Source organism: Nyctereutes procyonoides, unplaced genomic scaffold, assembly GCF_905146905.1.
Source record: "Nyctereutes procyonoides isolate TBG_1078 unplaced genomic scaffold, NYPRO_anot_genome, whole genome shotgun sequence".
Taxonomy (NCBI): domain Eukaryota; kingdom Metazoa; phylum Chordata; class Mammalia; order Carnivora; family Canidae; genus Nyctereutes; species Nyctereutes procyonoides.
The window spans coordinates 2,511,552-2,526,859 of record NW_026575153.1 but is presented as its reverse complement, the minus strand read 5'-3'; the positions used below and the strand labels follow the sequence as shown (position 1 = coordinate 2,526,859).

The 15,308-nt window shown below is 36.4% G+C and overlaps 1 protein-coding gene across 1 annotated transcript in view; it reads left to right on the top strand.

Annotated features, from left to right (window-relative positions):
* The window catches only part of BMPR1B (bone morphogenetic protein receptor type 1B), a 396,528-nt gene that overhangs the window by 341,769 nt on the left and 39,451 nt on the right, over positions 1-15,308 (top strand). The window contains exon 3 of the mRNA XM_055313276.1: positions 11,304-11,463. Coding sequence (XP_055169251.1) covers positions 11,321-11,463 — 143 coding nt within the window. The 5' untranslated portion in view covers positions 11,304-11,320. The remainder of the gene's footprint in view (positions 1-11,303; positions 11,464-15,308) is intronic.

Sequence of the window (15,308 nt, the reverse complement as noted above, 5' to 3'; positions counted from 1 at the left end):
AATTATGAGCCAATATCCCTGATGAACACAGATGCAAAAACCCTTAGCAAAATATTTGCAAACTGAATACAGCAATACATTAAAAGGATCATTCACCATGATCAAGTGGAATTTATTGGGATTTTAAGGGATACAAGGATGACTCAGTATCAACAAATTAATCAATGCGATACACCACGTTGATAAAAGGAAGAATAAAAATCATATGACCCAATCAATAGATACAGAGAAAGCACTTTAAAAATCAACATCCATTTATGGTAAACAAAACAAAACAAAAAACTCTTGATAAAGAAGGTATAAAGGGAACTGACCTCAAAATAATAAAAACCATATGTGAGAAGCCCACAGCTAACATTATATTTAGTACTGAAAAGCTGATAGCTTTTTCCTAAGATCAGGAATAAGACAAGGATGTCCACTCTCACCACTTTCATTCAACATAGTATTGGAAATCCTAGCCAGAGCAATTAGTTAAGAAAAAGAAATAAAAGAGATTCAAATTGAAAAGGAATAAGTAAAGATGTCACAGTTTACAGATGACATTATATAGAGAACACTAAGAACTCAACCAAAAAACATTAGAATAGTAAAGTTGCAGGATATAAAATCAATATGTAAAAACCTGTTGCATTTCTCTACACTAGTAATGAAATATCAAAATGAAAAATAAAAAAAAAGTCTCATTTACAAGTTCATCAAAAAGAACAAAATACCTAGGAATAAATTTAACCAAAGAGATGAAAGATCTGTACACTAAAAACTAAAAGACACTGGATGAAAGAATTGACACAAATAAATGGAAAAATATTTCATGCTCACAGGTTGGAGGAATTAATATTGTTAAAATGTGCATACCACCCCCAAAGCAATCTACAGATTCAGTGCAATCCCCATCAAAATTCTAGTAGCATATTTCATAGAAACAGAACATTTATTTCTAAAATTTTTATGGAACCACAAAAGACACCAAATAGCCACAGCAATTTTGAGAAAGAAGAACAAGCTGGAGGCATCATGCTCCCTGATTTCAAACTACAGTTGACCGTTTAACAATGCTTGGGGGTGCTGATTACCCATGCAGTCTAAAGTTTGTTTATAAGTTTTTACTGTCCCTAAACTAATAGCCTATTGTTGACTGAAAGCCTTACTGATAACATAAACAGTTGATAAATCCATGTTTGTATGTTATATGTATTATATACTGTATTCTTACAATAAAGTAAGTTAGAGAAAAGAAAATTTTTAAAAAATCACAAGGGGGTCCGCTGGGTGGCTCAGTTGGTTAAGTATCTGCCTTCAGCTCAGGTCATGATCCCAAGAGCTGAGGATCTAGCCCTGCACAGGCTCTCTGCTCTGTGGGGAGCCTGCTTCCCCCTCTTCCTCTGCCTGCTGCTCCTGCTGCTTGTGCTCTCTCTCTTCGTCAAATAAATAAATCTTAAAAAAAAAAAAACATAAAGAAGAGAAATTACACTTATAGTACTGTACTATAGTTATCAAAAAACCTACCTATAAAATCTGCATAGTTAATACCAGTGTTGTTCAAGGGTCAGGTATCTATTACAAAACTATAGTAATCAAAACAGTATGGTATTGGCATAAAAACAGGCACATAGATCAATAGAACAGAGAACCTCAAAACAAACCCATGTATACATGGTCAGTGAACTTATGACAAAGGAACCAAGAATATACAAGTAGGAAAGGACAGTTTCTTCAATTAATGGTGTTGGGACAACTGGACCACTGTCTTATACAATACATGAAAATTAACTCAAAATGGATTCAAACCTTGATCTTAAGACCTGTAACCATAAAACTCCTAGAAGAAAACATAGGCATTGGCTCCTTGATTTTAGTCTTGGTGATAATTTTTTTTAAAAAAAAATCAAAGGCAATTAAAAGCAAAGGCAATTAAAGCAAAAGATAAGTTGGACTATATCAAACCGAAAAGCTTCTGCACACAAAAGGAAATCACTGACAAAACAAAAAAGGCAACCTACTAAATGGAAGAAAATATTTGCAAATCATGTATCTGATAAAGGATTAATATCCAGAATATATAAAGAACTCATACAACTCAATGTAAAAACAAAATTTGATTAAAAAATGGGTGGAGGATCTGAATTGATACTTCTCCAAAGAAGACATATAGATGCCAAACAGGTATATGAAAAGATGCTCAACATTATTAATCATCAGGGAGATGCAGCTCAAAATGATATTTTACATCACACCTGTTAGTATGGTTGTTATCAAAGAAATAAACAAACAATGTATAAATGCTGGCAAAGATGTGGGGAGAAGGCAACCCCTGTGTCCTATTGTTGAGAATCTGAGTTGGTACAACTACTATGGAAAACAATATGAAGTTTCCTCAAAAAATTTACAAAAAGAACTACCATGTGATCCAGCAATTTCACTTCTGGATATTACCCAAAGAAAATGAAAATACTTAACTTGAAAATATATATGCACCCCTATCTTCATTGGTGCGTTATTTACAATAACCAAAATATGGAAACAACCTAAGTGTCCACATAGTTCACACCAGTGTTGTTCAAGGGTCCGCTATCTATTGCAAAACTATAGTAATCAAGATTTCCTTCTTTCTATGACTGAATAATATTTCAGTGTATATGTATATATCATATTTATATATCACAGTGATATATACATATGCACTGAAATATTATTCAGCCGTAAAAAGAAGGAAGTGTTGCCATTTGTGGCAGCACTGATGGACCTTGAGGCCATTATGTTAAGAGAAATAAGACAAAGAAAGAAAAATACCAGACTATCTCACTTATATGTGGAAGCTTACAAAACAATACAAAACAAAAAAGTCAAGCTCATTAATAAAACAGATTGGTGGTTGCTAGAGGTAGAGGGTGGGGTGGGTGAAATGAGTGAAGGGAGTCAAAGGTACAAACTTCCACTTATAGAATAAATAAATCATGGGAATTTAATGTGCAACATAGCAACTGTATAATACTGTAGTACAGTTAATATGTAATACAGTTAATAATGCCATATTGCATATTTGAAAATTGCCAAGAGATCTTAAAAATTCTCATCATAAGAAATGGAACAACATATGGTGATGGATGTTAATTAGACTTATTGTGAATATCTTTTGCAATATACACACAAATCAAATCATCACATTATATACCTGGAACTTAGACAATTCTGAATGTCAGTTATACCTCAATAAGAAAATGATCTTTGAATCTTACTTTTTAATAGTGTGCTTAGATTTTAAGGTGAGTCTAATAAGGTTTAATCATTCTGCTGCTGCTACTTCTCTTCCCTCGTGTCTTCTATTAACCTCCAAATTATCACTCAATTATTTTACCTCGTGATTGGAAATATTGTGTGATAATGAATTTCATTTCACAAGGAGTTAAACACATATAGATTAATTGACTGCTGAGTAGCAATCGCACACTTTTACATAAATTACTCTCTTGATTTGATTATTTTGGCAAAAGCAAGTGAAGAACTCCTCACTTGTCTCATTTGCATTTAACCATTCATTTATTTAATAATGCTAATTAAATAAATCATTTTATCATCTCACCACTTTTACCTGTTCAGGTTACATTGTATGAATACAACCTTATGTGCTTATTCAGGATTTTATCTGTTAATTCACTTTATAGTAATGGTATCTCTATTATGAGCTAGCAATATTTTTTCCTCCTTTTTTTTTGTTCTTGAGGAATGGTTTTCTGGTAAAGTGACATAAATTCTCACTGTGTGTTAGTGTTAAGTATTTTAGAAAGATTATGCAGCACCATTTCATCTTTACAATTTTTATAGAAAGTATGTTATTTTTAAAGATTTTATTTATTTATTTGAGAGAGAGATAGAGATAGTGACAGAGATAGTGAGAGAGAGCACAAGCCAGAAGGAGAGGGAGAAGCAGATTCCCTGCTGAGCTGGGAGCCTGATGTAAGGCTCCATCCCAGGACCCTGATCATGACCTGAGCTGAAGGCCAGTGCTTAATCAACTGAATCACCCAGCTGCCCCAAAAGTATGGTTTTTAACAGATTCGTCCAGTGTTTGAGAGCCAGGAGTTTACTATAAAACTTGCTTGGAGCTAATAGACTCAGGTATCTTTCCATACTAATAGCTGAAGTAGTTACTTAGAACAATAGATCGTTGATAACTTGCAATATAGACTAAGGAATATGTGCACATAAGCATATAAAAATGATAGACCGTAGTGGATTTAGTGTTACTACCAAGCCAGTGTTTACTGGTTCAGTGGTATATCTCATACTGAAGATTATCTAAGGAAGTTTCTTCTTCCTTGCTGGATTTTCATTCTTCTTCCTTGCTGGCGTTTCTTCTTCCTTGCTGGTTTTTCCTTGTTCACTGACGTTCTTTATTCTACATCAGGATATGAGACCAATTACTTTGCTGTTTTGAACTGAGAAGCAATTGGCAGATGAATTTAAATTGCTCCATCTACTATTCATTGATCCATGCTGATGTGAAAACACAAATCATGGTCCTTTTGAATGCAAGCTATGAGAAATTTTGTGATGCAAAATATGGAAATTTCATGATCCAAAATTCAATAGTCCTTACAGAGATAATTAAATTTTCCACAAGAATTAGGACCTTCATACATTTCGTCAATATCCATATGGATGTGAATTCTTCATTTTTATCACAGTCTACAGTGAACTTATCATCTGAGATATATTATTTCAAAATCTGCTAATTTTTGTTTTAATATAAAGAGGCTGGCTTATTTTTTCTAAAGCATCTTCCCACCCTCTCCTGTTTATTTTTTATTTTATTTTTTATTTTTTTTAATTTTTATTTATTTATGATAGTCACACAGAGCGAGAGAGAGAGAGAGGGGCAGAGACACAGGCAGAGGGAGAAGCAGGCTCCATGCACCGGGAGCCTGATGTGGGACTCGATCCCGGGTCTCCAGGATCGCGCCCTGGGCCAAAGGCAGGCGCCAGACCGCTGCACCACCCAGGGATCCCCCCTCTCCTGTTTAGTAATGAGTACATTACTGTTTAGTAATGAGTACATTGTTCCTTTTTAGGATTTGGCATTTTTCTCCATATCTCTGAACAGATAATTGTTTGGCTACCTCTTGATTGTTCAATTTTAGGCATGATCTTTGACTTTCCACTTTTGAAGCTTTACTACTCTCTCTCCTACTACACACACACACACACACACACACACACATATATATATATATATTTCCTTAGATTCCTTTATTTCCATCACAAATTAATTTCCAAACTGTCAATCAGTTTAAATTTAAAATACTCTTGAGTTATTGTATTAATTTAAAAATTTCAGACCTTTGTCTCCCAGAATTTTTTGACCTGTTGTTCAGTCAGGCCTGGCTATTCCTTCAGTCCAGTCATAGTTATCATCTTACTATCCACTCTCAGTATCTTGAGAGTGCTTCACCTTTCTCTTGGGTTGGATCTCCCATAGAAGAAACCCATTTTTCTTTCTTATTTACACTTTCATTTGGGCAGAGCATCTCTGCCAATAACTTCCTGAGAATGTTATTGTATGAGGTAAAATTTTGAGACCTTAAGGATCTTCAGTTTTTTTTTTCATATCCTCATATTTGATTTATAATTTGCACAGGTATTGATTTCTGGACTTGAAACACTTTTCCCTCAGAATTTTGAAGACATTACTCTATTTTATTCTAATTTCCAGTTTTGTTGTAGAAAATTCAATACTACACTTATTTTTAATCTTTTATTTTTATCTTTATATATTTAAATATATGATATATAAGATCTCCCTTTGTCTCTAATGTTGTAAAATTTCACAACATACTTTGGTGTAGGTCTGTTTGTAAACTCTGGATCCTTTCAAACTAGAAAATTATGATTTTCAATTATGGGGATTGTACATTATTTATTTATTTGATGATTTTCTCCCCTGTATTTTCTCAAGTCTCTCTAGAGATATTATTGTTCAGGTTTTGAATTTCCTAGATTGACACTCTAATTTACTGAACTCTTCCACCTCTGTGTTTTGGCCTACACTGTGGGAGATTTCCAAATGTTTATCTCAGCTCACCTGTTGAGTTGTTTATTCATGCAATCATATTTTTAGAGTTCCTTATTTGTTACTCCCTTTTTGTAGAAACATGTTCTTATTTTATGGGTGTATTTTTTTGAGAAAAATGACAGTATAATTCATACTTTTTTAAAGTTTTTTTTTTCCATTGTATGTTTCTCCCAAATGGCTTTCTTTTGTGCGTTTGTTTTGTTCTCAATATTTGATGTTTGAGGCTTTCTTCATATATCCAGTGACCCTGAATTAGTGGCTTGGGCACAAGAGAATGGATTGCTATCAAAGCTGATTGGAAGCTCGTTGGGTAGATCTTGTCACCAATGGACCTTACTATAAGATAATATTGCAGGGCTGTTTCACTGAGAAACTTCCAATATCCCTGTCTTCAGGTATTTTGTTTGTTCTTGACCTAGTCAAATTCCTGAGTATTATGGAAGAGATAAGCCAGGCTGCATCGAGTTTTGGAAGCCATGTAGAGGGAGAGGACAGGAGTCAACAGCCAGTGTAAATGATCACTGAATGTTTGCAGTAAGGAGGTACCCTCGCCCTCCCCTGTGCTTAGTTTTCTACAGTCCCTCACTTTGATGGTAAAACAGGAAAATAAGGAAGGCATCTCAGTGATATGCATAACAGATTTACTCTTCCAGTCTTATGTGGGGGGTGTGGGGGTAGGGAGGGTGGAGGTGATGTTACCAGCCTTTGGGAACTGGAGAGGGCAGCTGAACTCTACTTCTAAAAGCAACTTGTGGGAGGACTCTGGGGTCTTTTGGGAGTTAAGTGGTAAAATTATTTGGTTTCTTGGCTTTTCCCTAACTTTGGCTTATGAATCAGTATCTTTGGCTTTGTTAAATTAGTTACAGCTTTCCTTCTGCTTATCAGGTTTTTATTGCTCTTTTGTATTATAGGTTCATTTTCTTAGCCTTTCCCCTGTTATTAGATTAGGATTCATAATTAAAATACTTTGTAATCTACTCTTTCCAACAAGATACATATTTTAATATTTTTCGTGCCAATAAGATACTTCCACATCAACATTTTAATGACTACATAGGAATCTCTTTTTAGAGATCTGACTTATCCCCTGTTGTAACGTAGTTGTTATAAGCAGGATTGCAAAGAGCCCCCTTCTACCTAAAATTTGTGTCAGTCTTTCAATAAATTTAAAATGTGAGAAAATTATGAATCTTTTATTAAAATGTTTTATTTCTGATAGTATGAAGATGTTTCCTTTTCTAATATAGACCTTTCAGTATAAACATTCCAGTATAAAATTTCCCCCCCCAGATGGGAAATCCTACGTATGTTTCATTCATACTACATACTGAGGCTGGACTAGAAACAGGAAAGGCACCCAATACATATTTGCTAATGAGACATATGCATTATAAATGAATTTTAATTATTTTATTTTAAAACTTCAAAGAAAAGGGGTCTGCTATGAAGGAAGCAGGATGTAATAAGTTTAAAATATTTTATTTTCATAATTTTTAGTTACTTTGAGGTTACTCAGGTCATAAAGTTAGTAGGATTGAGAATTACATTTAAAAAGAAGGAAGCCAGCATGGCAGGGCAGTGTATAGGCTTGCCAACACCCACCACACCTAGATAGCAAGCACGGCTGAGGCATTTATGCTGGTGAACTTGTAACAAATGACTTTAAATATAAGATACCAACATATAATGCATTTATTTTGGAATTTAAGGATAAGCCTCCTATTATATAGAGATGATTTACATCTATTGCGATGAATTATGTGGTTGGATTAAATAAATATTATTTGCTTAATCTAGTCCTGGGTTTCTCAAAGTGGAGTCTGCACATGATCTGTCTCAGAATCACATGGAATCTTCAATATTCACTTTCCTTGGCTCGCCTGAGACCTATGGAATCAGAATCACTTTGAGTGGCCCAGGATTCTGCATATAACCAACTCTGCATATACACATTACAATCTACCTGTCTTCTCTAGACTAAAATAGAAGAAACTGAGAAAGTCAAGTACACATCTAATATAAATTTGAAAAATCTAATGAATTTAGAATTAGTGATTAGGGAAATTCTGGTAAATTGATTTATTATATTTTATTGCTTTCTCATTCAATTATTACTCTCTAAGAATTCAACTAATTAGCTTACCATACAGAAAGTCAGGAAAAATTATAACTTTTTTTAAACTTCTCATTCTCTGATATGACCAGTGGCTAGAGGCATTAATTTGTGGTTTAAGAAATTAACACATGCAGACTTGTATACAACTGTTGAGTATTTTGCATCTCTGGCTTAGAATTTCAACTTTTTAACCCAACATATTTTAGATAATATTTTCTTTAAAATTGGTTTTAATTACAGACAAGCTCGATGTGTTGTGAAAATTTAAATCAAACATTGCTCGGATTAACAATTTATGCAAGAACATAGCAGTATGTGAGCTCTTGCCACAAAGCCTGAAACATAGTAGGTATCAGTGAATGCATATCCTTGTCTCTCTAGCATCATTACTTTCCAAAAGTGGTGGTAAAGAGGGAAAATATTAAAACCATCTCAGTGATAGGGTCACCCTATAGGAATGAAATGTCTTACTATTTAAAAAGTAAATATATTAGATCTTTGCAATAATATTAGGTAGCATATTTACCAAGTATTACTCGTAACATATAAATCCTAAGCTGTTGACATGAGGTATAGGTGCTTATAATTATCTCCACTTTAATAGTAAGTGAAGCACAATGAGATTATTTATAAAGTTATCCAGGATCAACTAAGTGGTAAATAGTAAAGCCTAATTTTGAACTCAGAAAATCTGTCTTAAAGATCACATCTACTATGATGTCTCCCATCAAAGATGTAGAACTACCACTACTATAATAGGAAGGCACTTTGCATGTAAAAGCTGATGATGAATATGTATCATTTGATATATCTTAGTGATAACTAAGTTTTCATCTTCCTATTAAGTTTTGCATGTTAAATATTTCTAATAATTTATTTAAAAATACATGATACAGCTTTTTTGCAAGTGTTCTGGTTTGCCACCAGAACACAGGTGTGAAAACCACCACTTAACCTAAACCAAAATGGGAAAGGAAAAGACTCACATCAACATCGTCGTCATTGGACACGTAGATATGGGCAAGTCTACCACTACTGGCCATCTGATCTACAAATGTGGTGGGGTCTACAAAAGAACTATCGAAAAATTTGAGAAGGAGGCTGCTAAGATGGGAAAAAGCTCCTTCAAGTATGCCTGGGTCTTGGATGAACTGAAAGCTGAACATGAACGTGGTATCACCATTGATATCTCCCTGTGGAAATTTGAGACCAGCAAGTATTACGTGCCCCAGGACACAGAGACTTTATCAAAAACATGATTACAGGCACATCTCAGGCTGACTGTGCTGTCCTGATTGTTGCTGCTGGTGTTGGTATTTGAAGCGGGTATCTCCAAGAATGGGCAGACCCATGAGCATCCCCTTCTGGCTTATGCACTGGGTATAAAACAACTAATTGTTGGTGTTAACAAAATGGATTCCACTGAACCACCCTACAGCCAGAAGAGATACGAGGAAATCGTTAAGGAAGTCAGCACCTACATTAAGAAAATTGGCTACAACCCCGACAAAATAGCATTCGTGCCAATTTCTGGTTAGAGTGGTGACAACGTGCTGGAGCCAAGTGCTAATGTGCCTTGGTTCAAGGGATGGAAAGTCACCCGTAAAGATGGGAATGCCTGTGGAACCACACTGCCTGAAGCTCTGGATTGCAGTCTGCCACCAACTCGTCCAACTGATAAGCCCTTGTGTCTGTCTTTCCAGGATGTCTACAAAATTGGTGGTATTGGTACTGTCCCAGTGAGTCGAGTGGAGACTGGTGTTCTTAAGCCTGGCATGGTGGTCACCTCTGCTGCTGTCAATGTTACAACTGAAGTCAAGTCTGTTGAAATGCACATGAAGCTTTGAGTGAGGCTCTTCCTGGAGACAATGTGGGCTTCAGTGTCTAGAAGTATCTGTAAAAGATGTTCGTCGTGGCAATATGGCTGATGACAGCAAAAAAGACACACTAATGGAAGCAGCTGGCTTCACGGCTCAGGTGATTATCCTGAACCATCCAGGCCAGATCAGTGCTGGATATGCACCTGTGCTGGATTGTCAGACAGCTCACATTGCTTGCAAGTTTGCTGAGCTGAAGGAGAAGATAGATGGTCATTCTGGAAAAAAGCTGGAAGATGGTTCCAAGTTCTTGAAAATCTGGGGATGCTGCCATTGTTGATATGGTTCCTGGCAAACCTATGTGTGTTGAGAGCTTCTCTGACTATCCTCCTCTGGGCCGTTTTGCTGTTCGTGACATGAGACAGCCGGTTGCTGTGGGCGTCATCAAAGCAGTGGACAAGAAGGCAGCTGGAGCTGGCAAAGTCACCAAGTCTGCCCAGAAAGCTCAGAAGGCTAAATGAATGTTATCCCCAATACCTGCCACCCCAGTCTTAATCAGTAATGGAGGAATGGTCTCAGAACTGTTGTGTCAATTGGCCATTTAAGTTTAATAGTAAAAGACTGGTTAATGATAACAATGCATCATAAAACCTTCAGAAGGAAAGGAGAATGTTTTGTGGACCTTTTTGTGTGTGTGTGTGTGCATGTGTGGCAGTTTTAAGTTTATAGTTTTTGAAATCAGTACTTTTTAATGGAAGCAACTTGACCAAAAATCTGTCACAGAATTTTGAGACCCATTAAAACGAAAATTTTTTAAGTAAAGAGACTGGTAGGAAGACAGCCCCAGGACCCAAACAATCTGGATTTAAATGCTGACTTCATGATTTATTAGATCACTTAAACTTTGAGTCTTAATTTTCTCATCTGCAAATAGGAATGATATTTACTCATACCATTATACTCATACCATTACCATACAGAGTAGAGATCTATGTACTAGTGCTCATTGAACTCATTGCACTGAGTCAAATACAACTATTATAATTTAATGTATAGGTTGTTACCCTGAAATGGTTATGAGAATTTCTCTATTTTATGTGAGACATATATTATATGATTAGAATAATTATATAAGTATAATTTCTAATATCAAAATCATTAAAATATCTGTTTTATGTTTAAATCTTTAAGTATCATAAATACTTAATATTTTGTTTAATCTCCTCATTCTTTGGATAGAAGACTTTGGCTGGACTCTCCCACGGATCCTTAAACTCTTACTCTTTCTTCTTTTCAGCAAACTTACTTGATAACATGCTTTTGCGAAGTTCAGGAAAATTAAATGTGGGCACCAAGAAAGAGGATGGTGAGAGTACAGTCCCCACCCCTCGTCCAAAGATCTTGCGTTGCAAATGCCACCACCATTGTCCAGAAGACTCAGTCAACAACATTTGCAGGTTGGTCATAAATGTTTTAACAAAAGGTTTTAACCTAGGTTTAACAAAAAGTCATACTTTTTTGACTACAAAATTGTAGGCTGATGTTACCCAAGAACACATTTTGAGGAATAGTGCCTAACTCCTTAACTCTCAGAGCTGTACCTGTGTTTAGAAAAATATTAAATTTCATTTTGGCCTGAAATGGCATTCTGAGATTCTTCTTCCTTTCTGCAAATATATCACATATGCACATCAACATAGAACACAGGTCCCGAGCTTGGGACAAGTGTCAAGGACAAAACCCATTTTTTTTTTCCCAAAAGACCCTATCCCCAAAATAAATTCAATAGCAGAGGGTGTCAAATGTGTGAGGATTTTTATTAGTTTTAATCATTCATCCTGTCATTGGTGGTCAATATTTTAGAAAGAACACCTGAGTTGTTAGGAATATTCATTGACTCTGGGAAGCAGTGTAGTGATAGAGCTTATTTGAGTCCACCAGATGGTAGGAAAGACATTGTCAGAGTACTAGAGAATAAACTCCTTAGTGAATAATCATATTTGTATCAAAACTTTATTTAGAACTGGACTATTTCCCTCTTTCTTTCTAATGCATCTTAACGCAGCTACATCCATTTTGCTAGGCACTCTAGCCTATATTTACACCCTCATGAAACAGTGGGTAAAGAGGCATAGCCTAATAAGGCCAGTGTGCCCAGAGAGACATAGCAGAGTAACTAGACAAGTGCAGATCTCAAGAGTTAAGATGTCAGAAAAGCAGTATGTCTTTCAAGAAATAGGCCCAAATGGGAACATGGGCTGCTAGGTTTGAAGTCCATGCAGAATATCTGAGCAATAATTTAGGTCCTATTTACCCAGGAAGGAGCATAAAGCTGAGCTGAATGCTTTTTTTTTTTTCTTCTTCCTGAGAAAGAAGGCATATCCTGTGATATGCAGCTCAAGAAATATATATTAACTGAACGATAGGGGGGAATGTTAGGTATATTCATAAATACATATCTCCTTTAATCAGCAAAACAACTGAGCATGGTAGGGCATGCTTATTTCTTATCATTAGACAAGGAATTCAGGGCTCGGGGAAGTCTAGTAACTTGGCTCTTATATGGAGAACAAAGTTGGGATCACGGAGTCTTGTGCCATGGTAAAATGATTCCAGAGCTCAGATGGTATTTACTGGGAAATAACACCTGTTTGTAGTAAATGGTAAAAGTAGCAGGAAAATGTCAAAGTTTTCTGAAAAATAGAAAATTATCAGGAAGAAACATATTAGGTGGATATTTTACTATTTTGCCTGAGTCTGTAGTAATTAAGAATAAATCTGTGTGTGTCATTGGAGCTATAGTTCTGGTGATCACATGTGCAAACTCTGCAAAATTATCCCAACTTTAAATATTCTGTCCTATTTTCCTTATAGGACATTGGAGTGTCCTAAGTTGATTTGGAAGAAAGTGTTCAGACAGGGTTAACTGCAGGACAGATTCTTTGCATGGGAAGGAGAAGTTTGGCATATTCAAAGAAGACTGGTTTTCCTAAAGTGCAGGGAGCAGGTGGAGGTGTGGCTATAGTTGAGCCTGGAGCTAGGAAAGATTATCCATGGCCGGCTTTATTAAGAATGTTCGTCTTATTTCTGGAAGCATTGGGAGGTCAGTGATGGGGATTTGTTTAAGCAGGAGTAGCAGTGGTATTAATGTGGATTTAGGAAAGACAGTTCATGTAAGAGAACATGATCTTGGACTAGGGTGGTGCTGGTGCAAGAGGGAAGTGAATGTGTTGGGGAATTATTTAGAAGGAAAGTTTTATTTTGATGAACTGGCTTCACAAATTGCTTGATGTACATTTAGATGCACAGTGTAGGCTTTTAATGAAAGAAGACAGAGAGAAGTAATTAAGTTCCAATCTGGACATACTGAGTTTAAGGTTTTTTTTTTAAGATTTTATTTATTTATTCATGAGAGACACAGAGACAGAGAGACAGAGACACAGGCAGAGGGAGAAGTAGACTCCATGCAGGGAGCCGGACATGGGACTGGATCCAGAGTCTCCAGGATCATACCCTGGGCTGAAGGCGGCACTAAACCGCTGAGCCACCCAGGCTGCCCAAGTTTAAGGTTTTTGACCCCCCACAAATGGAGATACCAAAGAGTAGGCCATGGGATATGGATTTGCAGCTGAGATGAGTTTGGGGGAAGAGTCTAGAGTGAACAGAAGATGAGTCAGTTTTTGCTGTGAAATAAATGGTGTCAAAATCACAGTGACTTACAGCTAAAGACATTCATATTTTCATTCCTAGGTCTGCAAATGGGCTGCAGCTGTGCTGGGCCCTGCTGGATTGGGTGGGCTTGGCATTGGACTGTTTGCTTGAGTTTAGGCCAGTTCCACATGTTTGTCCACCCTTCTTAGAGTAGAAGCTATCCAGGGCTTCTCACTTGACTGTGAGGGAGCAGCATCTTAGAACTTGTACTTGTGGGATGTCCCCTAACATTCCATTTTCCAAATCAAGTGATTTGGTACCAAGTCAAGCTCAACTTCAGAGAGAAGCCATGGCTAGAGTGGTGCATGAAAAATTGAGTATAGTAATAAAATAATCCAATAGACCAGAGTAGGACTGAGCCTTGAGACATTTAATGCTTGGGTCAAGGAGGCTCTTCCCAGAAGATCCAGAATGAACATATAACGGTGAGTATGATATCATTGAAACCAAGTTTACAGAGGGAGGAAGTAAGGTCAGCTGTGTTAGAAGTTGTTAGAGGTCAAGTAGGGTAAGAACCAAAACACAGCAGTCAGATTTATTGACCTTGATAACTGCAGTTAAGAAATATTTATTCCAAAGTCCTTAATTCTTGACCATCAGCCAACCCTTGAAATGGCTCTCAAAGGAGCGAATATTCACTCTTGAGTAAAATGAACATCTTTTTTGCTAACAAGATGTTAACTCCAGTTGAGTCTCCTAGGAGCTGAGGTCGGTTGTGTGAATCACAGGGGCTACTTTGTTCCTGGGCCTAAGACCTAGAATAAATTCAGTCCTCCATTACTATAAGCCCATGATCTACTTTTTGACTTCGAAAAATCAGTACCTGTCATGCTGTCTCTGGTGAAATACATACACACACCCCCAACACCCAATCAGCTGCACCGATACTTTTCTAAAGCACAATAAAAATGAATTACTAGAGAATAGATTTAAAAATACTTGCAAATTGCATACTTATTTTTTTTCTATTTTTCTATTATAGAGATTCAGCAGAGCTAAATTTATTGTTATACAAGTTTCCATTTCTGTATTAATTCCTCACAGACCAGTAGGAAGCAGTTTGCTGACCTGCAGAGGAACACACTTGGAATGATGTTGCATTCAGTCTCTTGCACTCCTAGGTAGAACAGTTCTGAAGACCAGGGTATGCTTTGTTGAGGCTTAGATAAAGGCTCATCTGGGCTGTGTGGCCTGAGGTCTTATAATAGGTAGTGCTTAGCCAATCTGAGTTGGCCAGTCTCTGATTCATTACCACTCTCATATTCCTGGACAGAATAGTCTTAAAAAGTGGCCAGAATCAGGAGTGCTTCATACTTAAAAGAGATTCTCAAATCCCACCTGATAATTCAGAAAACATGTATAAAGTTTAGAGTGTTTTTAAGCTCTTCATAAGTAGCATTGATCACATCACTAGTCAACACTAAGGCCAGACTCAGTCTTGGCCTTGATTCCTATCAGGTGCAGGTATGTCTGCTTCCAAAACCCATGCCGTTTCCCGTGCCTCGTGGCATACATGTTAGAGAATGTAGTGAAAATATGCTGAATAAAGTATTAGAAACTTTTTTAATATCCACAACTCAAAGGAAGGAGT